General features: G+C 43.8%; 1 protein-coding gene across 1 annotated transcript in view; it reads left to right on the top strand.

Annotated features, from left to right (window-relative positions):
- The first annotated feature begins 6,674 nt into the window (after positions 1–6,674).
- Positions 6,675–26,150, top strand: part of IRAK2 (interleukin 1 receptor associated kinase 2) — a 39,243-nt gene continuing 19,767 nt past the window's right edge. Inside the window, exons 1-7 of the mRNA XM_063426325.1 lie at positions 6,675–6,897; positions 8,333–8,479; positions 9,441–9,620; positions 11,507–11,608; positions 13,776–13,894; positions 14,022–14,210; positions 24,023–24,087. Of these exons, the coding sequence (XP_063282395.1) occupies positions 8,362–8,479; positions 9,441–9,620; positions 11,507–11,608; positions 13,776–13,894; positions 14,022–14,210; positions 24,023–24,087 (773 nt within the window). The 5' untranslated portion in view covers positions 6,675–6,897; positions 8,333–8,361. The remainder of the gene's footprint in view (positions 6,898–8,332; positions 8,480–9,440; positions 9,621–11,506; positions 11,609–13,775; positions 13,895–14,021; positions 14,211–24,022; positions 24,088–26,150) is intronic.

Below are 26,150 nucleotides of genomic sequence, written 5' to 3'. Positions count from 1 at the left end.
CATCGGCCCCGACTTGACTCAGTACTGCCCCCAATCCAAACATAGAAGCGTCTGTGTGAACAAGAAAACGTTTAGTTGGATTGGGAGCTGCCAAGACAGGGGCATTTATCAGTGCATTTTTCAATTGTTGGAATGCCTGCTCACACTCCGGGGTCCAGTTTACTTGGCGGGGAAGGTTCTTACGGGTCAGGTCAGTGAGGGGTTTGGCCAGGGCGCTATAATTGGGAACAAACTTCCGGTAATACCCTGCTGTCCCTAGAAACGCTAAAACCTGGGTCTTAGTCCTAGGGGTGGGCCACTGGGCTACAGCCTCTACTTTGGCGGGTTCGGGTTTTTGTTTACCGCACCCTACTCTATGTCCCAGGTATTGTACCTCAGCCATGCCGATACTACACTTGGCCGGCTTCAAGGTCAGACCTGCTTCCCTTATCCTATCTAGTACAGCTCCGATGTGAGCTAAGTGTTCCTGCCACGTATTGCTAAAAATAGCAATATCGTCCAGGTAGGCACATGTATAGTCCTGGAATCCATCTAGGAGTCGATCCACCATCCTTTGGAAGGTGGCTGGGGCGTTTTTCATCCCAAATGGCATGACCTTAAACTGGTACAAGCCAAATGGGGTGACAAAGGCCGACTTCGGGATGGCGTCTGGGGCCAGGGGGATTTGCCAATACCCTTTACACAAGTCAATAGTGGTGAGGTATTGGCCCCTGGCCATTCTGTCCAGTAACTCGTCTATCCGGGGCATCGGATAGGCGTCAGATACAGTCTTCTCGTTCAATCTCCTATAGTCCACGCAGAAGCGGGTCGTACCGTCTCGCTTTGGTACGAGGACTACAGGAGATGCCCAAGGACTGTCTGAGGGTTCAATCACCCCCAGTTGGAGCATTTCGTCGATCTCCTTACGCATGTTTGCCCGTACCGCTTCTGGAATGCGGTATGGCGTCTGGCGCATGGGTAGTTGCCCTGGGGTCTCGACCCGGTGAGTTGCCAGAGGCGTGTATCCAGGTACATTAGAGAACGTGTCGCGTTTCTCTTCCAATAGTTGCTGTACCTCGATCCGCTCCTGTGGGCTCAGCCGATCTCCCAGCGTAACCTCCCCTAAATCTCCGGACAGCTGCCCATCCCCCAGCAAATCGGGGAGGGGTAAGCTGTCAAACTCTTCCGTGTTAGGGGCACAGATGGCGGTTACCTCCTCAGTACGCTCGTGGTAGGGCTTCAGCATGTTCACATGGAGCATGCGTCGCCCCCCAGTCCCTGTGCAGGGGCCGATAATATAGGTGGTATCGCATCTTTGCTCCACCACCTTATATGGGCCCTGCCAGGCGGCCTGTAACTTATCATGTCGGACAGGTTTTAAAATTAGTACCTTCTGCCCGACCTGAAAGCTACGGTCCCTGGCTCCCCGATCATACCATGTACGCTGGCGGGTCTGGGCCTCCTGAAGGTTTTCCCGTACCGTCTTGGTCAACGCTTCTAGGCGGTCCCGAAAGGCCAACACATATGGTAGGATGGGAGTGCCATCTGTGCTCCGGTCTCCCTCCCAATGCTCTCTAATAAGATCCAATGGGCCTCGGACCCTCCTTCCAAACAATAATTCAAACGGGGAGAACCCTGTGGATTCCTGCGGCACCTCCCGGTATGCAAATAGGAGGTGCGGCAGGAATCGTTCCCAGTCCTTGTGGGTCTCTGCGAAGGTTCGGAGCATCTGCTTCAAGGTACCATTGAATCGTTCGCAGAGCCCGTTCGTCTGGGGGTGGTAAGGGGCGCTGATAATAGGCTTAATGCCACAGATCCTCCAGAGGTGTTGGGTGAATTCTGCGGTAAACTGGGTACCCTGATCCGAGATAATCTCCCTGGGTAATCCCATCCGGGAGAATATCCGCATGAGGGCATCCGCGACCGTCTCAGCGTGGATGTTGGTCAGAGCCACTGCTTCTGGATACCTGGTGGCATAATCTACGACCGTTAAAATATACCGTTTTCCTGACGGGCTAACTTTATTGAGGGGGCCTATCAGATCCACCGCTATTCGGCTAAAAGGTTCCTCTATTATGGGTAAGGGGTGAAGTTTAGCCTTCCTGCGATCCCCCCTTTTTCCCACTCTCTGGCAGGTATCGCAAGTCGTGCAATATCTGCGTACTTCCTGGCTAATCCCTGGCCAGAAGAAACTCTGGGTTAGTCTGTACCTGGTGCGACTAACCCCTAGATGTCCGGATAGCGGAATATCATGCGCTATCCGGAGTAATTCAGCCCGGTACCGCTGTGGTACCACTAATTGTCTCCTCGCTATCGGGTCTAACCCCGTAATCTGTTTGGTTGTTTCCCTGTATAAAAGTTGTTTATCCCAGATAAACTTCTCTCCCTCCGCCCCGGGGGAACCCGTGCCAACCTTGTCCCTATACACCTGAAGCGTGGGGTCTGTTGCGACTTCAGCTACAAATTCATTAGGTGGAGCCCAGGGGACACATTCTAGAGGGGGGGTAGGGTTGCTTACCTGGACCTCCGGCAGTGTGTTGTGGTCCTGGGTGCGGGCCTGTTGTCGGGTGACTACAGGGTTGACCTCTCCTGTGGTGGGTGACTGGGGCTCAAAAGCAGAAGTGAGCCTCCCCAGATCGTTCCCCAATAAAACCTCCGCCGGTAAATGTGGCATCAACCCCACCTCCACTTCCCCTGCCCCCGCTCCCCAATGTAAATGTACCCTTGCTGTAGGTAGCCGGTACACTGCTCCCCCAGCTACCCGGACGGCAACAGTTTTGTTCAGTTTTGCCTGATCTGAAATCAGATGGCTCTGTACCAAAGTGATGGTGGCTCCCGAATCTCGTAATCCCCGGACTGCTGTACCATTCAGATATACCGTCTGTCGATGGTGCCGTAGATTATCCACATTGGCCTGGACCGGATCTGCCTCGTGCAGTACCTCCCATTGTTCCACAGTAGTAATGGGGACTGCGGAACCATATGGGGTGGTGACTAGGTCCTGGTAGTGGTGGGCTGCGGCCGCCCTGGGTGGAGGTGGGCCTGGACGAATCCAGGTGGAACGGTCCCGTAGCTGTGGGCATTCCCTTTTATAATGTCCCCACTTCTGGCAGTGATGACAGGGGCCAGCGGTGGGTTGTCGGAACCGGGGCTGTGCAGCGGGTGGTGGAGGTGGTGGTAGCGGTCTCGGTGGAGCTGGGGTGTAGTTGTTTCCCCCGAATGTTTTAAAGGTTGCTTTTGGAGCTGCAGGTTTTTGTGACCTGCGTGCATCCAGGTAGTCATCCGCTTTCCTAGCCGCCTCGGTAAGGGAAGTAGGGTTTCTGTCCCTTACCCATTCCTGGACCTCATTGGTTACTCCCTCATAGAACTGCTCCATCAGCAACATTTGTATTACATCCTCCATAGAACGTGCCTTGCTAGCTTGCACCCACCCGAGCGCTGCCCCCTGTAATCGGCATGCCCACTCTGCGTGCGAGTCCTTCTCTGTTTTCTTTAGATCCCGGAACCTCCGCCGGTATGCCTCGGGTGTTATAGCATACCTGGCGAGTATAATTTCTTTCACTTTACTGTAATTCCTTATTTCGTCATTAGGTACAGTCCGATATGCCTCTGCTGCCCTCCCGGTTAACCTTCCGGCCAAAATAGGTACCCAGTCCTCTGCGTTAATTTTATGCAGTGCACACAGTCTTTCAAAGTCTTGCAGGAAAGCGTCTATATCTTCCTCTGCCTCCACATATGTTTTAAAAGCCTGGTATGGTATTTTAGGCTTACCTTCCTGTGGCACATTAATTGCAGAGCTTTGTTCTGGTGCCTGTGTCCTTAGGATGAATTCTTGTACCTCGGCCATTGTCCTGGTAACAATTTCTGTTGGGGGGTTTTCCCCATAAAAGGATAGCCTGAACTGAACCTGCCTCTGGAATTCCGATCCTTGTGGTGTTCCTCCCGGCTCCCTCTGTGCCGGAACTGAATCGCCCTCCATTCTGTACTCTGCCATGAGTTCTGTAACAAGTACTGCTTTCTTCTTATTGCTGGCTTGTATACCCCTTGCCTCTAGGAGGTCCTTTAGCGTGGAGCGTTTTAGCGTAGAAAAATCAATCTCCATCCGTACTCCATTTACGCTTGTTCCTCTGTGAGTTTGGATCCCAGCGCTGCCAACCAATGTAGCGGAGAGCCGATCTTGCACAGCTATTCTCCACTAGAGATTCCAGTGAGGCTCAGGAACAAGGTGATGTTAAGTCCATAGGCAAGGTTTCCAGCAGGTAAAGTAATACAGCAGTATCCCCATCGCAATCCCAATAACTGGACGACACACAGTTTCAGGAGTAGACTGACAAGCTTTATTCCACAGTTCCTTATAAAGCCCTCTCCCATGCAAGGGAGGAGGTTCTAACACTTAAGACATTATCCAATCTCTAAGTAGTAACCTCCCCCAGATCTCCTCCCCTCCTCTAGCATCATAATCCCCTTATTGTGTACACAGTTTTCCCCGAGTTTTGGATGTACCCTAAATACTTGGGGTACATCCACAAATCCAACATCCCCAGATAGCTCTATTCTGGGGGACCAACATACTTAAAAATTAGCCCATTCGGATGAATGGTTCGTGAGATATGGGGTTCCAAAGATTTGACCGACCGCATGGGTAAAGTATCCGAAAACAGTTCCATGCATTTTGGCCCTGCGGTCGGTCACAAACAAGGGAATGAAAACAGGCGAATTGCCTGTGTTATAGAGCCTGGAGAGGGTTTGAATGAATTCCCTTGTTTATGGGGCTCTTTCTACCGAACGGCGGGTCATTCGGTAGTTTCCATACGAATTTCTGGAAGTATGGAGGTCTCAGCGGTGTTTGCCTAGTCAAGTGTCCGATTTTAGTTCCAGACACTCGACGGCAAAACACCGCTGTTCGGTAGTTTAAGATGGCCGCCACCACGTGTTTGTTTCCCGAATGGCGGCCACCCAGAGGACAAAGACCACACTGCACTGATTGCCAATTACCTGTTTGCAACATTGTTGCAAACGGTAATTGGAGGCACACTCATTCCTGGGTGGTCTGGTTGTTCGGTAGTTTCATTCCCTTGTTTTATTTGAATGATTCTACCGAACAACTAGAGGAATACAATTCTTTACATACATTTAACTGTCATTATACCCGGATACCATGCTTTCTATACATGTACATACACATTAAACCAGCCATATGACCAAATACACTTATTCTCATACATGTCGTGGGACAGCCCGGTACCAATCCGCTACATATGGCATCATGGGAGGAATGCTTGAGTGAAATATGCATGTACAACAGAAGCAAATTATTAAAGAAAATGACAGTTACGCAGGTACTGATGTCAGTACAATTAACCCATAACTTCTACTGGGCGTTAAACAAGCACATCAGCGAAACAAGCTGTACGTGAAAAAAAAAAGGACAGTGTCAGCCAGGCTTGCTTGCCTAGAAATAGTAATGGTTGACGTAATTTCTATCTTAATGCATCTAGATTGTCTGGTATTTTGTTTTTTGTTCCTTTAAATCACATTTTGTCTTTGCGGCATGTGGATTTGAAAGTAGAAACAGCGGCATGTCAAAAAGGCAAACTGCAGCACGTTTAAAGAAAAACTGCAACACAGCAAGCAACTACTCACCCTCCCTTTCCATTCACCCATCATTCAACATGCACCCACAGTGAAAACAAACTGTCACCGCTGTCGATGTATGTAGGCAAACAAACACGATCCACACATTGACCGTCGCCGAGCGCGGACGCGTAAACCGCGACAGCGCCGCCGGCAGCGAGGGGGCCGACAGTCAAGAACGCCCGAAACAGAGGTGCGGCAAGCCGAGCCGCCAGCAGCGCCCCTCCTCCCCCCGGACCCACGAAAACCTGCAAACATGGAGACCTAGCAGAGCCCAGGAGGACCGTGCACCCACGAGCAGCAGGGGAGCCAGAACAACTGAGCCACGAGGAACAGGAAAGGAGAGGCGTGACGACCCGACATGTGAATCGCCGAAAAACGGACTGAGGAAGATTAGGAGGGGGTTTAAGAAGGTAACATGCCCCTCCCACAACTGCAGGCCCAGCCTTCACATTTGTTTGATCCCCACAAATAAAAACACTGTTATAAGGCCTTCAAAAACATATATAATTTATATGTAATACCTTGTAATTTGGTTTAATTGGTGTAGAGCTCTATGGTACACTCACTCATACAAAACTCATATTACTGTGAATGTATTTGCAAAGCGATCAGTAATACACACTGCATATTACTATTAGTTTTATTGATGTGTGGGGCTTTGTAGAATGCTCATACTGTGGTACGCTGTACATTGCTGTGAGTTTTAATGGTGCAAAGCTTTCTGATATAAATATAACATTCTATCTTGCTTAAGATAAGGACACTAAGTCATGGAAGAGGGGCATTCACAATATATTTAACTTTTCCTATATAGAACCATATTCTAGTTCTTGTTGCCCCATATGGAATTGACCATAAACATCACACTGCATTGAGTACTTAATTCAGTAATAATTGTAAACCAGGCTATATAATTATGAAGCCTGTGTTACCATACATTATTTTGCTCATTGATCATATTGTGCATTGATGACTTCACCACTGAACAGCAGTAGTTAATTTGTTTGGTTTAACTTCCTGAATAACCGGTTTTCCCTGCAAACGCACAAACTGCAGAGAAGAGGAAGTGCTATCTCTGCTTGTGAATGTGCTAGAGCAAATCATTACATCTAATGTGTCTGTTTGCCCTGGTTTTGCATGAATCCCGTTCCCTGCTGGTGTTACTAGCTGTCCTCATTCACAAGAGATGACCAAAGGACACAAGTTCTGTTACTGAAATGGACACCAGGAACTTGCAAAGTTATCACCAGAATACAAAACTGGGAGGAAACATTCAATAAGGTACAGTGTGAATGCATGTTTCTTCTGATAAGTGTGTCTTTACAATACCCTTGTATCATATTATTTAAAATAAGTGAACGATAAGAGCAGGTTTCACTCAGGTGAATTGATTCAGAGACCAACACTCATTACCATAATTACATGGAATTAATATACTTCCTATCATTTTAATAACACTCCAGAGACATTTCTTTTGCAAGACGATAATCTCTCAGTGACTCTCAGTAAAGTATAGTATTTTATTTGTAGACAGAGGGGTTATGGAAGACTGCATGTGATTAGGACCAAGAATGAGGCCTAGGCAGGGGATCTGAGATTTTATTAGTGCCTACAGGCAGTACAGAGAGCCGTGATGCATAAGAAAAGAATCAGGTGTGACTCAAGGTGAATGAGGGTGCCAGGAGGGTGAGAACACACCTGCAAGCAGGTGAAACAAAGTTAATAACAGGAAGATGTCAAGGAGTTCAGAACTTAGAACAATAAGGCAAGCCAATGTCTATGGGTACTAAAAGTCAGAATTGTCCAAACAGAGTCAGTTCACAACTAATGAATGGTATATTAGATAGTAAATGCACTCTTGGGTATCAAAAACCATGACAGGACACAGGTAAATTAGAACAGCAGATATTTATGTATAAAAAGAAAACAATCGGTCAACATCATTCTGGTGATGCCAAAACGTGTGTGTTGACATCACTGGAATGATGGAATAGGGATCAACTTCCAAAACGACACACATAAATGACACTGTCCAAGGGCATAAGAGAGCAGCATGCTACGTCAATATTGACGCTGAAATTAAGCACTGCGTCAATACAAGGAGAAGGAACAGTCTGAAGATTTACACCAAAATGGAGCATGGCATCAGCAGAGGATCCTGCATCCACAGGTATCTTGGCAGAAGGTAAACCCAGTGGCGGCCTATGATCCACTCTATGGCCAGCATTGGTCACCTTACATGTAGCATTTCCCAGACTTTGCACAATTGTTCTTCAGAAATGTGGGACTTTCCCCACATTTTGCACATTATCACTAAGGCTGGAAGACTGCACAATAGATTATATGAACTCGTTTGGACCTCACTGGTATCCTGAAAATCTGTATCTCTATCTTCTTATCCATGCTACAGCAGAGGGTCTGGGATTCAGGCATTGGAAAAGGCCCAATCAAATTGCTTGAAACCAAACACTAGTTTGGTGACAGAGCCCAAAGATTCTTTGCACAATAACAAACAAAATAAGCTGTACTGATTATGGTGCTTGGAGTGTCTTTTAAAATTAAAATAGCTGGTAATAAGTTAAGACACATTTGAAAATTTTATGCTGTAAATCAATTGTAGAATGTAGTCTTCACGTGACCCCTTTATGGTTTTATTGTACTGCATTGCTACTATACTAGTCATTATAATAGATGTTCTTCTCATCCTTTGGAGCAGAGTTTGGGTGACATCTTGCGTATTGTAGCATGGAAGGTGCTCAAGGTATCAGTTCCTCCACACAGATTCTGGACATCCCTCCGATTGTGATGGAAGAGTTCTGTCGTTGTATGGACTGCTTAAATGAATGGGAATGGATGCGTTTTGGTAAGATGTCTTTTGTTAACAAACCAAGCAACCTAAACGTGCTGGACTACAATTTAACTTTTATAGCAGCTTTATATTATTTTCTTTTTTTTCTTTATATTATCTATTAATATTCTTGTGGGAAGTGAGAAGATATGCAGTTTTGATGGAGACGGTCTGCTGTGAAGGTTTATGGAGGAATCAATCATTTGCCTCAGCAATAAGCACAAAGGGCATATTATGGTATGGACACAGCCCAATGTACTCGGTAAATGATACTGAGGACCACTGGGAAAGAAGTGGTGAAAGGGACACTTGTGACCCAGGTTAAGAACTGAAGTTTTTTTTTACACAAGTGAGTCCGTATATCTCGTAATGTTAAATATTGGGAGAATGCTTCCACTTCTCAGTCCATATCAATATCTATCTTGACATGCCAATTCCTGATTATATGTGTCAGGGAGCATTAGAGCCATTTTCACTATCAGTCCTCTGTATCACTGTTTCTTCATGGTCCAGCATTCAGGTTGACACAATGTATTGAGATATCATATTATGTTATAGAGCTCAGCATTAGTAAAAGGGAAGGGTAGGCCACACATATCTGCAGATCTGTGTTAGCAGTGACAGCACAGATCTCTTTTTCCATTTCCATTCCTCTTCCTGATTACATCTCACGCAGGCATACCTGCAGGCCGGACGTGCCACTAGGCTGAGTAGGTAACTGCCTATAGGCACCTGTCTACTCTTGTTACCTCTCCTAGCTACAAATGTGTATTTTCAATTTGAAATATATTTTGAGATACTTTTTCATTTTGCCATGTGGTTAATGTAGCATTTTTTATGTGTAGGAGGAGAGAGAGTGAGAGGTGGAATGCCTGACTAGGGACACCTGAAAATGTTGTACCTAGAGGCACGTGAGATGCATTTGCTGAGTTATTTGTTGATATGCTAAAAGCGGAATTATTTTTGTTTCCACAAGCATCACACATTATCAGCGACACATTGGCCTTGCGGAGGATTCACTTATTGCAAAGGACGGGGATCAGCATCACCAGAGAACTTTTGTGGTCTTGGGGACAGAGGATGCCAACTATTCAGGACCTGGTAGACATTCTCAGAGATTTAGAGCTGTATAGAGCCATGGACATTCTGTTGCAGGGTAAGCTGAATATTGTAATTGTACATTGTAACCCTTGTCTGTTTGTCGCAGAGCTCTGGATTGGCAGAGGATTGAATAAGCAATGAGCAAGCAATATTTTAATGCAAAGCTTGAAGCCCTTTGTCATTCTCCTTCTGTCCTTGACCATACGTACCAAGGATTTATAAATATGACGAACATTTTTACTTGATAGTAAAAATAATAATTCAATATAAAATGTAAATATAAAATACCAACCATAACAAACTAAATTGTGTTTTTACCTATTTATTTGTTTATGTTTTGGGGTGCCCAACCCTCAGTGTGTGTGAAATAGCCTATATATAATATAGATGTGCATATTTCAGTTTAGCAATATTTCCACTATTCACATTTATACTTTGTAGTTGTCCCTAATCATGTCATAGTATGAATAGGGAAGGTGTTTGAGTTGGTGTATAAGCAACTGTCTTGTCTAGTGTGGTTTGTAGCCCCTTTTCCAGGTACGCAGGATTTACTAAAATAGTCACTGAACCGGTGGGAGAAAGGAGAAAAAAAAATAACAGAAACAGTAAATAATAACAGTGATAGAACATAATCCATGCCGATAATAGTTATGTAGTCTGAGCCCGCACCATTCCCCCACACATTCCCCCTAGAGAATATAGACATTGGTATGGTGATCTGTCCGTAGGTCTGTTAGTTGGGACTACTGTTTTCTAACTATCCCATGACCGGGCTGTGCCCTAGATAGGTTAGTGAACTGCAGTACGGTTAAACCTTATATTCGGTCGACCTGTATATGATCCATGGCTACCAGATAGACCTGTATTTAGTTGATCGTCCTAGGGTGGGCAATATTTAAATTTTATTTTCTCAACATTTTTAAGGAAACACTACAAGCATCATAGCCATTGCAGTTTGCTGTAGTGCTTATGGTGCAAGGAGTGCTCTGACACCCGTGCCCCCCATTGTAACTAGTAAATCTATCTGACAACTTCCTGGGGTCCAGAGTGCACAGGTGACTTCTGCTGTTGAGCCGTATGTATATAGTGGAAGTGCACTCAACCCTTCGTGCTGGAATCCTGGGTGCTATACTGGATAAGTCCCAGTACCAGAAAGGACCAAATATAGAATTTGAATATAGAAAAAATCCAGGCACTCCAACGAATTCCAAAGAAAGGCAGTTTTATTGGACCCAAGAACTAGCAAGCAACGTTTCGACCCGTTAGGGCCTTTGTCAAGCTTGAACTTGAGCTTGACAAAGGCCCTAAGGGGTTGAAACGTTGCTTGCTAGTTCTTGGGTCCAATTAAACTGCCTTTCTTTGGAATTCGTTGGAGTGCCTGGATTTTTCTATATTCAACTTCTGCCGTTGAGAGCTGGAAGCTTCTGCTAGGAGATCCTGTTAATTTTCCTGAGCTAAGGCCCTATAGTACAGGCTAGCTCATTGGCTGAGAGGGTTAGCTCATCACTCGCGGTCAATAATAAAAGCTTTGCACTTCCAGACTTAGCTCAATGCAGAAAACCTATGACATATGTCATGTAGGAGGTGGCCAGCACCGAGATAAGTGGTCAATCCTTCAGCAAATGGTTTGACTATGTACATTGGAGGGACACCAGGTCACTTCTGGCTCCATAAACACTGCAGTGCACTTTAGTGGTTATGGTGCTGGAAGTGTTCTAATAAGTGTTGCACATTTTCCTAGGATTAAATAAGGTACAGAAAAACCACCAAAGTCTTCATAGAGCTTAAGATGTCTTCTACCACTTGTCCACACAGAATAAAAAAACATTAATTGATGCAGTTACCCAATAATGCTGGCTTTCTCTGTGTACATGCCCTAAGGCATTAGTTATTATGTGACACGTATGTGACATTTTCCTAAACTACAGTCTTCATTCTTAGCAAAGGCATCTCCAGCTGTCGACAAAAAAGAAGGAATCTTATCTGCATGTGAGAAGAACAATAGGTCAAGTGAATCGAAAACTCAAGTCTCATCCAGTTCAGGTACTGAATATATTAGTTAGTTCTATCACTCATGGATATTAGAGTGCACGCTCCTGTAATCAGTAAGAACACTCCTGTCCATCTTCATTGCTGTACCAACATGTGAAGAGGCTTGGACCAATACAGCACGAGCACTGCATAGGCATACTCTCTGTTTCCCCATAGTATTGTATGAGAGAACTCTGATTGGCTGAATTCTTTGTCACAGCAAGGACGTTATATAGCATGACAGGAGATTGCATAGTATATTTAATACACAGTATTTTAAAAATTCAGGTTCAAATTCAACCTTGAGTTCCTTATTAAAGCATTATAAACACTCCTGTTGCCTTTTTTTATTCTCATATATATATATTCTCACTTAAATCTTTACATCTACAACCTCTTACCATCTCTATTTTCAAACTAACAATTAAAAGGGAAACATTATTTTTTTTAATTATTAGATAGGGTTCCTTAACCTATATAGATTACTGCCACCTTTGTTTGTTTATTTTATTAAATTGATTAAAACTGACACAGGCTCCTCGATGCAGCCCAGTGCTCCTCTGATGTAGTCTATCTTGATAACTTTTGTTCTATCAGATACTTCTCATAGAGAGGTACTGAGGAGAGGACACAGAGCAAATGTACAGTCCGCAATTACTTCTATCTGCCAATCCCATGCTTCTTCTATAGACATAATGCATGCACACGGTGTCTGGCATCAGCATGGAAAGCACTGAAATTGAATCTAATTGTGTGAAGCCCAGTCAGATAGCCTCTATTATACATTGTTATCGCAAAATGTGAGTAGTGCCATTTCTCCAAATCGTACCTGTTTCAATTTACAATTCTAGAGGGCAGCATTTCTGCCCCCCAAATCATTTCCAAATTAAAGGATTTTGGTGCTTAGACTGTCTTTTTAATCTTTACCCATTTATTTTCTCCTATCCAATGTTCTCCCCTTTCAATTTTTCCATTTTATTCAACCCTCCTTCATCTCTTGTCATTCCCCTCTACGTTCCCCTCAACTCCCTCATCAGCCTCTCTCATCCCTCTTGTGCCTCCTCACCCCATGAAGTCTATCTTTCTATCCCTACCCTCTCAAACATGCAATACCATCACTACTCAGCTAATGCTCATACACTTCAATATTTTATTTTTCTTCAAATATATGACATGTATTATTGGGGGGGATTAAGATACAGGGAAGAGGAAGATCGTATGTGTTGTTTATACAATATGTATATAAATTGCATAAATAACAAAAAAATATATATATTTTTTTTGCCTTTGTACTTAATATATCTACATTCATAACAAGTTCAATGTTATCCTGTGTCAACTGATACATGATTGATTAAATCATACATTTTCTTAATTGAAAAAGGGCGTTAAGGTTTCCACGCAACTGTCCTATATCATCCATGGGATTCAACTTCTCTTGTGTCAGTTTAAATAAAAACACACTAGCGCTGGCGCTATATAAATACCAATAATAATAATAATAATAATAATAAGGGTACAATGTTATCAGCTTTGAGACTGACATATGTAAAGTAGATGTTTAATTTTTGGTTCAAAGAGTAAGTGCAGTTGAAAAAAATATAGCACAAATATTACACAATTTTGTAGTCTACAACTTATCGTGGCTCATAAAAAAAAAACAAAAAAACCTTTGTTCTAAACTTCCAAAGAAGTCATGAATTCTTCATCAAGAACTTCTTGAACCTAAGTCTGTACTGTCTTAGTTATTCACTAAAGTGAAAGTTCAAAGTGAATTTCAAATCTAAACTCAAAACAGTCGAACTTTAAACATTCTCTAAGTCAGCTATGCTTTCAGTTCAACTAATGTGACCGTACATTTGAAATGTACTTTGAATTCTCACTTTAGTAAGAATATAACCCTGAAAGTAAACAATTCTGTAAGTATTGTCCCAAGACTGGAATCATAGCTTCTTATTCCTGCTTATTTCTAAGGTTTCGGGAAGTACCATGGAAATGTATTATCAAACCTAGCTGGCACTAGGTATTATCAATACCAGCTTTTTCTGAAGGACTATCACTGCTCCTTACACAGTGAGGACTGAATTAGAGGCAGCTATTGACTGGTGGAGACTGGCCATCAGTTGGATAGCCTGAGTTAAAAGACTAACTTAGGACTGCTTCTACCTCTCTATTCCAGATATCCCAGCTTTGCCTGTTGTATCACCTCTACCTCCTCCTCCACCACTGCTCCTTCTCAACTCCGTGCAGTTAGATCAGTCAGACTCAAGCGTGGATATGGCGTCACCCAGTGAGGAGGTAGGTGTTTGTTCAGCATGTGATTTGAATGTGGATCTTGAATTATATAGCTTTGTTACAGAATTTGAAAAATGTCATGGTAACATAATGTACATAGTCTCATGATTTACTGAAATCCCTTTCTTAGCTTCTAAGTATCCCACAGCAGGAGAGTAGCTTGGTTCCAAGTAGTTCCTGTAAGCTTTGGACAGGAGCGGAAGTAAAGGAAGCCACTGAGGGATTCAGTAGTGGCAATAAAATACATTGTGGTGAATTTGCTGATATTTTCAAAGGCCGAAGGACAGGCAATACGTATGCAGTGAAGTGTCTTAAACAGGTAAGTCACTGTATCTAAATCAGACCCCAGATTTACAACACTACACTTAAATCCTACCTATCCCATTCAGCAGGATTGTATCTCTTTAAAGGAACACTGTAGTGTTAGGAATACAATCTTGTATTCCTAATGCTATAGTACACCTGTCCCTAGTTATGAGAAGGTTTGCAACAAAAATGAATAAATTAAAATACCTTTTTTCCAGCGGCAAGGCTCCCTCGATGAATGGCCTCCTCCGGCAGTGGTCCAATCCAATGCTCGGGACCTGATGCGCATGCATCCTCATTGTATTCAATGCTTTCCTATGAACTTCTACATCATGGGACTCGTCAGTTTTACTCGGTCTGTGCAGCGGAAGCACCTTTAGTGGCTTTCAGGTGGATTAAACCATGCAATGGAAACATTGCAGTTAAAAAAAACTGCACAGGGCCACTGCACCCAGACCACCTCAAAAATAAAATTTAAATCCATGTATCTTTACCTGCAACTAGTTGCATCCATCTTAGCTCCTTGTAAAAGTTATACGCTCTGTCCTTTGCACCTGCCAGCCTTCGTACAGAAAGCACATAAAACAATGTTTGGATCTCTATTGTTTATTTGCTAATTTTGTTTTTGGTGTTGCCATGTCTGAATTGGATTATTATGTAATTTGCTACATTTTTAAAATAAATTTAAAAGACAATAAAGCATCTTGGTTGCTTCATCTAAGTGTTGCTTCTAAGTGTGTGTGTGGTTGGAGATATTCTGGAGAGTTTTACAGAAGCTTCAACTGTCTAAGAGTTGTGCTAAGAGTTCTTTTTTACTGTTACAGGTAAGATTCATCTGTAGGAAAAGGTTACCGACTGCACAAGGTTTGATTTCCTGTTGGCATTTGATTGGATTAGGTAGCTACTTGCTATTGATTGCTATTTAAATTAGCTATTGTTTGCTAATAAGCAGAGGCCTACCCAGGTGTTAAACATTCCTAGTGGGAGGTGATTTTAGGAGTATATAATGGTAGTTGTCATTAGCTTGGCTAATAGAGCTTGGTTGCTTCATCTAAGTGTTGCTTCTAAGTGTGTGTGTGGTTGGAGATATTCTGGAGAGTGTTGCTTCTAAGTGTGTGTGTGTGGTTGGAGATATTCTGGAGAGTGTTGCTTCTAAGTCTGTGTGTGGTTGGAGATATTCTGGAGATAACCTGGAGGTAATCCGAGGTATTCAGGAGGATAAATAAAAAGTTAAGGTTTGTTTGATTTAAATTATTCACCTCATTGGAATGGCAGACTTAGTTCAGTGTAATAGTTGCTTTGCATTTGTTTCACGTTCCACTTTTTGGAGGTTTGGTTGTTGTCTAATCTGTAGACAGTTCTCTATTTTGCGGCAGGAGATTGTATTTTTGAAGTCTGAGATTTGTAAATTATCTGGTAAACAAACTCAGGCTGGAACTGCTGCAAAGCCACTGCCGCAGAGACATACTAGGAATGGCAGATGGATTACTGTAGGATCTGGTAGACTTGGAGTTGTGGATAAAAGGCATATTGCACAGTCTGTTGCTCTACATAATTCATTTTCTGCACTTTCAGAGTGTAGTGGTGTCGTGGAGAGAGGCACTGAGGCTAGTGGTGTTGTGCAGAGAGGCACTGAGGCTAGTGGTGTTGTGCAGAGAGGCACTGAGGCTAGTGGTGTTGTGCAGAGAGGCACTGAGGTTAGTGGGTTTGTGCAGAGAGGCACTGAGGCTAGTGGTGTTGTGCAGAGAGGCACTGAGGCTAGTGGTGTTGTGCAGAGAGGCACTGAGGCTAGTGGTGTTGTGCAGAGAGGCACTGAGGCTAGTGGTGTTGTGCAGAGAGGCACTGAGGCTAGTGGTGTTGTGCAGAGAGGCACTGAGGCTAGTGGTGCTGTGCAGAGAGGCACTGAGGCTAGTGGTGTTGTGCAGAGAGGCACTGAGGCTAGTGGTGTTGTGCAGAGAGGCACTGAGGCTAGTGGTGTTGTGCAGAGAGGCACTGAGGCTAGTGGTGTTGTGCAGAGAGGCACTGAGGCTAGTGGTGTTGTGCAGAGAGGCACTGAGGCTAGTGGTGTTGTGCAGAGAGGCACTGAGGCTAGTGGTGTTGTGCAGAGAGGCACTGAGGCTAGTGGTGTTGTGCAGAGAGGCACTGAGGCTAGTGGTGTTGTGCAGAGAGGCACTGAGGCTAGTGGTGTTGTGCAGAGAGGCACTGAGGCTAGTGGTGTTGTGCAGAGAGGCACTGAGGCTAGTGGTGTTGTGCAGAGAGGCTTGAAGACTATGGTGAGGCCTAATAGAAAGCAGTTGTTGGTGGGGGATTCCATCATAAGAGGTGTGGAGATGGACAATGGTGGTCTTGTGAGGTGTCTTCCCGGAGCTACTGCTCACAGAGACAGGAGACGTATCGGTAATATTGTTAAGCAAGCAAAGCAGGAAGGGGAATTGGATGTACTTGTCCATTTAGGGACAAATGACTTGGCTTGCAATGAGGTTTCAGAGGTTAAGGAAGTTTTTAGTGTTTTTGCCAATGATATACGGCAGGTTGCTTCCACACTGTCATTCTCTGAAGTTCTGCCTGTGCATAACACTCAGAATGACAGGCGGATGCGTATTAGGGACTTTAACTTGTGGCTTGGTGAATGGTGTCGGGAGCAAGGATTTGGCTTTATTGCTCATGGTAGCTCTGTTTGGAATGGAAATAAACTGTACAAAAAAGATGGTTTGCATCTTTCTCAAAAGGGAACAAATGTTCTCAGTGAGCAGTTCAGAGGTTTTGCTAGGATGTATTTAAACTAGGAGGGGGGGGGCAAAAGGGTGATAAAACATCAATCCAATTGTCCCCCAAAACAAGGACAGAAGGTGCCTGTAGCAAGTGTGTTAAAAAATGATAAGCTTAGAGTCATGTCTACAAATGCTCGCAGTTTAGGGAATAAGATCCATGAACTTGTGGCAATAATGGCAACTGATAGTGTAGATTTAGTCGCTGTTATGAGACATGGTATAATGAGAAAAATGACTGGGACATAGCAAAACCAGGGTACTCTTTATATAGAAAAGACAGGGAAGGCAAGAAAGGGGGAGGGGTGGCCCTGTATGTAAAGAATAGCATAAAATCTAGCCTAATAAAGGTTAGTGAGGCGAACATAGAGTCAGTTTGGGTTACGTTAGAATTTGGTAATCACACAGTAACTCGTGTAGGTGTGATTTATAGGCCCCCAGGACAAATTGAAGAGTTAGATAATCTACTAGTTGAAGAAATAGCTAAAATGACAATGAAGGGGGAAGTTATCATCATGGGTGACTTTAATCTTCCTGATATAAATTGGAAAACAAAAATAGCTACTTGTGCCAGGAGCACACATATTCTAAACTCCCTACTGGGATTGTCTCTAAAACAAGTCGTTGAGGAGCCAACTCGTAAAGAGGCCATACTAGATTTAGTGTTAACAAATGGAGATTTGGTATCAGATATTACTGTAGGTGAAAGTTTAGGATCCAGTGATCATCAGTCAGTGTGGTTTAATATAAGAACAGTGACTGAGTCACACCACACAAAAACAAAAGTTTTAGACTTTAGAAAAACAGACTTTTCCAAAATTAGAATATGTGTAAAGGAGTCATTATCAGACTGGAGCAATTTAAATGGAGTCCAAAAGAAATGGGATTATTTAAAAGTTGCACTACTGAAGGCAACAGAAAATTGCATTAGGCTTGTCAGTAAAAGCAAAAAATTCAAGAAACCACTGTGGTACTCCACAGATGTAGCCAAAATAGTAAAAAACAAAAAGTTAGCATTTAGTAATTATAAAAAAACCCAGAGTGAGGAAGACAGAATGACCTATAAGATTAGGCAGAAAGAGGCTAAGCAAGTTATAAGAGCTTCCAAATCACACACAGAAGAGAAAATAGCACAGTCAGTAAAAAAGGGGGACAAAACCTTTTTTAGATACATAAATGAGAAAAGAAAAGTAAAACAAGGATTAGTTAGATTAAAAACAAAAGAAGGAAGGTATGTAGATGAGGATAAAGGTCTACCTGACTGCCTCAATGAATATTTTTGTTCGGTATTTACAGATGAAAATGAAGGAAAGGGACCTCAGTTAAGAAAAAGGATAAATGAGTCATTTATTACACGTGAGTTTACAGAGGAAGAGGTTCTTTTTCAACTGTCAAAAGTAAAGACAAATAAGTCAATGGGACCTGATGGAATACACCCAAAGCTATTAAAAGAGCTTAGTGGTGTACTAGCAAAACCATTAACAGATTTATTTAACCAATCATTGATAACAGGAGTAGTCCCAGAAGATTGGAAGTTAGCGAATGTTGTGCCCATTCACAAGAAAGGTAATAGGGAGGAGTCGGGCAACTATAGGCCAGTAAGCCTAACTTCAGTAGTGGGGAAAGTGATGGAAACCATGTTAAAGGATAGGATTGTTGAACATCTAAAAACACATGGATTTCAAGATCAGAGACAACATGGGTTTACTTCAGGGAGATCATGCCAAACTAATCTTATTGATTTTTTTTGATTGGGTAACTAAAATTATAGATCAGGGTGGTGCAGTAGACATTGCTTACCTTGATTTCAGTAAGGCTTTTGACACTGTTGCACATAGAAGGCTTATCAACAAACTACAATCTTTGAGTTTGGATTCCAATATTGTTGAATGGGTAAGGCAGTGGCTGAGTGACAGGCAACAGAGGGTTGTAGTCAATGGAGTATATTCGAAGCTTGGGCTTGTCACCAGTGGGGTACCTCAGGGATCTGTACTTGGACCCATTCTCTTTAATATTTTTATTAGCGATATTGCAGAAGGTCTTGATGGTAAGGTGTGTCTTTTTGCGGATGATACTAAGATATGTAACAGGGTTGATGTTCCAGGAGGGATAAGCCAAATGGAAAATGATTTAGGTAAACTAGAAAAATGGTCAGAGTTGTGGCAACTGACATTTAATGTGGATAAGTGCAAGATAATGCATCTTGGACGTAAAAACCCAAGGGCAGAGTACAGAATATTTGATAGAGTCCTAACCTCAACATCTGAGGAAAGGGATTTAGGGGTGATTATTTCTGATGACTTAAAGGTAGACAGACAATGTAATAGAGCAGCAGGAAATGCTAGCAGAATGCTTGGTTGTATAGGGAGAGGTATTAGCAGTATGTGGCGGAACCTACCTCACCACTGGGCATTGGAGGGGCCTGGCTGCCTGCCTCTTACCTGCTGACTATGGCCCCTGGAAAATTGGTACAGTTAAAGATTTATATTTGGGCATATTGTACTGTATATTGCTGCTACTGGCCCTTTTAACAGCATCTATGGACACATTGGGACTTTTGGGACTACTGTCCCTTTAAGACTGGGAAGCATGTTCTAGTGTGCTGCCTGTAATATTGTATATGTATTCATGTGTTAAGTTTAACCTGGGTGATATGTATGCAGCATTCACCTGATTGTTCGGTAGAATCACTCCATTCATTATATTGAGTGAAACTACCGAACAACCAGACCACCCAGGAATAAGTGTGCCTCCAATTACAGTTTGCAACAATGTTGCAAACGGGTAATTGGCAAGCATTGTAATATATTCTTTGTCCTCTGGGTGGCCGCCATTCGAGAAACAAACACGTGGCGGCGGCCATCTTAAACTACCGAACAGCGGTGTTTTGCCGTCGAGTGTCTGGAACTAAAATCGGACACTTGACTAGGCAAACACCGCTGAGACCTCCATACTTCCAGGAATTCGTATAGAAACTACCGAATGACCTGCCGTTCGGTAGAAAGAACCCCACAAACAAGGGAATTCATTCAAACCCTCTCTAGGCTCTATAACACAGGCAATTCGTCTGTTTTCATTCCCTTGTTTGTGACCGACCGCAGGGCCAAAATGCATGGAACTGTTTTCGGATACTTTACCCATGCGGTCGGTCAAATCTTTGGAAACCCATATCTGCCGAACTGTTCATCCGAATGACTTGAATTTTGGATATGTTTCCCCCCTGAATAAGGGCTATCCAGCGATGCTGGATTTAAAGGTGTACCCCCTGTTTTTGGGGTACATCCAGAACTTGGCTGGAAAAGTGTACCGGATAATTGGGTTTAATGTTATCTGAGGGGAGGGGATGTGTGGGCTGAACCATGTATGTGATTGGTTATTTTATGCCTCCCCCTGGGTGTGGCCTGTATGTGGATTATTGTAATAAAAGCCAGGCTGGATGAGCCAGTCGAGAGTTCCTGTTTTACCCTCAAAGTGATGTGTCGTCTCATTATTGGGGGAAGGATTTATTGCATGCTGTTCCAGTTGACTGCTAGGAGTACAAGCCTATTCGTATGGTTCCTATTCAATGGTCTACAGCATTCATACGCTTGGGAGAATTTAAAGGTTTCTCGGATTCGGTGATTATGGTGTCTGCCAGAGTGCTTGGAGTCCTCAGGAAGCACTAGGAGCATCCATTAACGGAGGTACCAAGTCGGGGTGCCAGGCGATCCGTTACACAGTAGAAAGAGGTAGTGCTCATGCCATTGTACAGAACACTGGTGAGACCTCACTTGGAGTACTGTACACAGTACTGGAGACCCTATCTTCAGAAGGATATTGATACCTTAGAGAGAGTTCAAAGAAGGGCTACTAAACTGGTTCATGGATTGCAGGATAAAACTTACCAGGAAAGGTTAAAGGATCTTAACATGTATAGCATGGAGGAAAGACGAGACAGGGGGGATATGATAGAAACATTTAAATACATAAAGGGAATCAACACAGTAAAGGAGGAGACTATATTTAAAAGAAGAAAAACTACCACAACAAGAGGACATAATCTTAAATTAGAGGGACAAAGGTTTAAAAATAATATCAGGAAGTATTACTTTACTGAGAGGGTAGTGGATGCATGGAATAGCCTTCCAGCTGAAGTGGTAGAGGTTAACACAGTAAAGGAGTTTAAGCATGCGTGGGATAGGCATAAGGCTATCCTAACTATAAGATAAGGCCAGGGACTAATGAAAGTATTTAGAAAACTGGGCAGACTAGATGGGCCGAATGGTTCTTTTTTGTCAATCTGATTTTTATTAAGGCATATATTATGGGGTACAGAAGAGAAGACGGAGGAAACGTTAAGGCGAGTTACATTATAGGGTTGGTACAACAATACACAAAGTTAAAGTACATTTCCAGATTTTCAATGCCTAATTTTTTTTTTTTATGTAACGTAGTTAAGCTCCAATTTGAGAATACAAGCTAAGGATCATAGGATCCGGATTAGTATCTCGCTAGGTCATGCTAGTCAGGCGACGGGTTACACATAAATAACAAAAAAAAAAAAACATTAGTTACTTATGCTAGGTACATGCTAACTTCAATATGCAAGCAGGTCTGGCTAGTTCAGCGTTAGTGGTACTGGTCAGGTAAGTTAAGCTATGCACAAGTTACGACATTTTTAAAACATGTACGCACGGGTGTTTTACCAAATTTCGTCGTGTAAATACATAGAAATTTCAGGCTTTAGAACAGTAATAAAGTAGTTTAAACACGCTAAGCTTAGCAGATTTAAGATTGGTCTAGTAGACTAATAGACATGCATCTGGATAACTGTCGCTTAACACATCTAAGTCGGCATACTTGCAGGGCCATCGTGAATAACATAACAAAAATCTGCGTTTGGTCATGAAGACGCGAGTTAAGGTCACTAGTAATAAAAGATTTCTGTAGGCTTAAGTTTATCCACCAAGGGGCAGAAGAGCGACAGGCTTAAATTTTGTGATTAGAATAAGCAGTAAGATAGGGAACTTATAGTGTCTAACTCAGCATTTTTCAATTATACACATTAAAAATATGCAATAAACAGGGTGCAGTAATAATGACCACAAAGACAAATTGGGCGAGTCAGTGATTGCAATATTAGGGAGGTCAGCATGAACTGTACCAGGGGTGCAAGTTAGTCCTTAGACCGTGCACCATGGCTTAGCAGGCTGCCATTTTGTTGCCAGTGTCCCCATTTACCCGATACCAGAGTTCGGTAGGCTTTCGGTGTAGGTCTGTGAGCCGTCCGTGGCTGTCTGTGTAGGGGTTACCTCCTGCGCTGCGGCTGTGCGGTTCCAGCTGTGCGCCATCGCTGGGTTTCGGGTACCCTCTTGTCTGTGTGTGGCTTGGACGTGCTGGAGCTGGGCAGGCATTTGTCCTGGGGTTGTCTCCGCCGCTTGTGGTCGCTTGGGAAGGAGAGTGCTGGTGCCTGAGGGGCGATTCGACGCTACTTGTTGCTTCGCTCTCTGCCTTCGTCCCCTTCTGGAGGCTGCCCTTGGGGCTCGCTGTGGGTGCTTATGTAGTTGCCGCCTTGTAGCTGGTCGGACCCATAGTGCTAGTGCCTGGACCGCTTGGTTAAAGGGCCGAATCTTGTGCCGGAGTTGTGACCATAACCCAGAGCAGAGTCGGTCAAAAAACTCCTGGGTGCTTTTAGGTGGGGTGGCGAGGGTATTGCTTTTACCATGTGTTTCCCCCTTTCTCCTTACTGCTGTTTGCATGTCATCGCTGTGTCGTGGCTGTAGCAGGCCACATGTAGAGATACTGAGCTTCTCCGCCATCTTGGGCGCCTCCATTCTGCTTGGAGGGTCAGTGGCGTCTGCTATGCTGGCTTGCCTTGCAGTGTCCCGTGTTGGTGGGGACCGGGATATCCCCCACCGGTCCAAAGGGGGGGGGGAAGTGGCGTGTAAGTGTCTCCTCTTCAGCCTGAGAACCGGGAGAGCGCGAATGGTTCTTATCTGCCGTCACATTCTATGTTTCTATGTTTCTATCTTATGAATAAAACATTAATACAAGTTATAGATCATTTTCAGTGTTTATTACATAAATTAAATTCCAGACATTTACACACACGCAAAAAAGTGTTCAAGTATTCAAGGGTATAGATTTATTTATCCTGACCTCAGGATGATGAAAGCCTGAGTTGTCCCTGTACAAAACTGTATACTATGATTGTTGTCTTAGCAGTATCAGGGCAATACAATGTGGTTCATTACTGTGCATTATATTGCTATGGATCAAGAAGGGAGATAAAGGGGCCATGCCAGTGACGTACTAGCACCACCCCACATTGCTGCCCCTAAGGCTGCCTGTCCATCACTCAGGCTGGCGCACTAAAACATTGCATCCTGCAGGGTCCAGGTCCCCAAACATTGTACCAGCGTGTCTAATGATACGTTTGTGCTATGAATGTTGGGGGCAGCTCCTTGGTGTCCCAAAAAGCAGAACACCACGATACTAAGGTGGGATGGCAGTAAAGGACCTGAAAATTGGAACTGTCCCTCTAAAATCATGACGGTTTGGAGACAGGGATACAGAGACTGAGTAATTCTGTAATTTTGTAGCATCTGATTTTTCTGGTTCACAAAGACAACCATTACCTTGACATTTTTGCTGTTGGACTTTGTGATACACCTGAACACATCACACGTTACTGTGAGATTTATTGAGTCTTAAAGGCACACTATAACTTGATTTGAAACACAAACCTGTATTCCTAAAGCTATGGTGTCCTCGTAGTGGTTTTTACTTACCTGTACTCCAATGCCGAGACTCCCTCGGTGCTGCTGCCTGCACCTCTTCCTGCGACTTAATCTGGCTATCTCGCTGAAGGTCAATTTAATGCTCCTCAAACAGGTGTGTCGCAAATGCTTCTCAGCGGAATTCCTTGAATTCAATGCTTTCCTTTAAACTATAATTTTGATGATAGGGTTACTGAATTAAATAATAATCTGGTACAAGTAAGGCTTTTTTTTCAGAGCAGTACACCCCTCTTCCTCAAATTTAAACTAGTTGACAATATTGTTATATTTCCCAACAGGAAGAAAGCAAGCCGCAAAACGGCATGGGTTCCTATTTCCAGACAGAAGCACAGATAAGTTTTCGGTAAGAAGAAGTACTATTGATAGTGTGCCAACATATTCAGCAGTGATGTACAATTGGATAAATAACACTAACGGAGGAAAAAAACAATATAGACAAACATATCAACAGGTGCCAAAGTCCTTACTCAAATATGGTTAAAATGGGGAAGTATGTTTAAAGGACAACTGTCATTGCATTTTCACTTCTCTTTTTTAAAAAACGTACTGGGTTTAATGAAACTTAGTGATTGTTTTAAATGAGGTATATTGATTTTTTTTTAGAAAATATTACGTATTTGATCTGGCTGAGCAGCCATATTGGGTCAGATTCTACTGTTATCTGACCACATGTTACTCAACCTAACTTGCCTGGTGTTGCAGGTTCACACAGAGCAATCCCAGCAGCAAGCTCGTTTGGTTGAGCAACAGTTGCTTAGATCATAGTAAAATGTGACCCAAAATGGCTGCTCAGTCAGATAGAAAAGTAAAGTTTTATTAAAAAAACAAAACAAATCAGAGAGGCTGACTGGCTAGCTGTAAGTGGAAGCATGTAAGATGAGCTCCTGGGCTCCACACAAATACAGATACTAAACACAATTACAAGTAAAAAGGCGCTATAAAAAAAAACCCCGATATAACCGTAAAGATATAATACAAGTGTATAAGTGAAAAGCAGCACCTAAAACATGTAATACCCCACTAATTACAAAAATCAAACAAGATAAAGGTACGCTGTAGCGTTAAAAAATAGTGCTATGGGGTCGGGGCCTGGCACAGCTACAGCTTAGACACCATACTTTACTGCTCCGTGCAAAAACTGCCAAAATCGATCGAAACTGCGAAACTACCAGCTACTAACCGACAAACAGTCCTTGCCACGAGTAGGGGAATCCCCACTGATCCCGTTCATGCCCTTTCAGTTCGGAACGACTCCCGCGCCATCCCGTGGGACCCGACGGAGGTCTAGGCCTGGAAGCCTGGAAGGCCTGGCGGACTGGCGTGAATATTTCACCCCCTACCTGAACGACACCAATACCACAACTATGGGTCGGAAAACTCAGAAATCACAATTGGCGCCACCACAGGAGGCTAGAGACATCGGGGCACTCCTCAAATGCACGAGGTCTAGGCCAGCTGAGCACTCCGCTACCTCAGCTAACAGAGAAGCCTCTGAGGAAGGGGAGGGGAGCGAAACAGAATACAGGCCTGAAACCACGCAACCCACCACTGAGTCCGCGACAGGTGAGACCCACAAGCAGACACCTGCTACCACACAGGATATATCAGACCTCTATGACAGAATCAGGCTACTGTTTGATGCAGACATCGCCTTAGTAAAAACAGAGGTCCAAGCAGTCACGGACCGCATTCAGGCCAATGAGGAAGATGTAAATGACCTCAAACTAGGCCTGGCAACCCTGGGAGACACGGTGAAACAACTACAAACCTCGCACAACTTCCTGACCCACAGAGTGGACACCCTAGATGACAGGAGCAGAAGACTAAATATTAAAATCCGAGGAGTCTCTGACACAGTGTCCACAGAGGAATTGCCACACTTTCTAAGACGGCTGACATCTTCAGTCCTCCCCACCAAACAGGCCAAACTGCTCCAGATGGATGGGGCATATAGGGTCAACAGGTCACCACGAACCCCATCAAGCACACCGAGAGACATTATACTGAAATGCCAATCCTTCATGGACAAACAAAGGCTCATGAAAGCCCTCCAAGACAAGGCCCCCATGGACTTTGAGAATCACCGCCTCACTTTCTTCCAGGATGTCATCCGATCCACGTTACTGTGGAGAAAGGCCATGCAACCCATAACTGGGAAGCTACAAGAAGCTGGGGTGGCTTACCGCTGGTCCGCATCACGCACGCTAATTGTCCTCAAGGACGGGAAGATGCACACAACAGCATCACCATCGGACGCCCCTAACTTCCTCGCAGCACTTGGCCTCGAGAGGGACGCGGAAGCTCCAGCACGACACTCAAACAACCACCGGTGGGACGTCGCAAATGTAACACCCTTCGTGCCAACTAGGGTCCAGGACTCGGTAACATAGACTCTGCACGAGAAGC

Source organism: Pelobates fuscus, chromosome 7 (genome assembly GCF_036172605.1).
Source record: "Pelobates fuscus isolate aPelFus1 chromosome 7, aPelFus1.pri, whole genome shotgun sequence".
NCBI lineage: Eukaryota > Metazoa > Chordata > Amphibia > Anura > Pelobatidae > Pelobates > Pelobates fuscus.
Note: the sequence above shows the minus strand (reverse complement) of the source record. Positions and strands in the feature narration are given on the sequence as shown.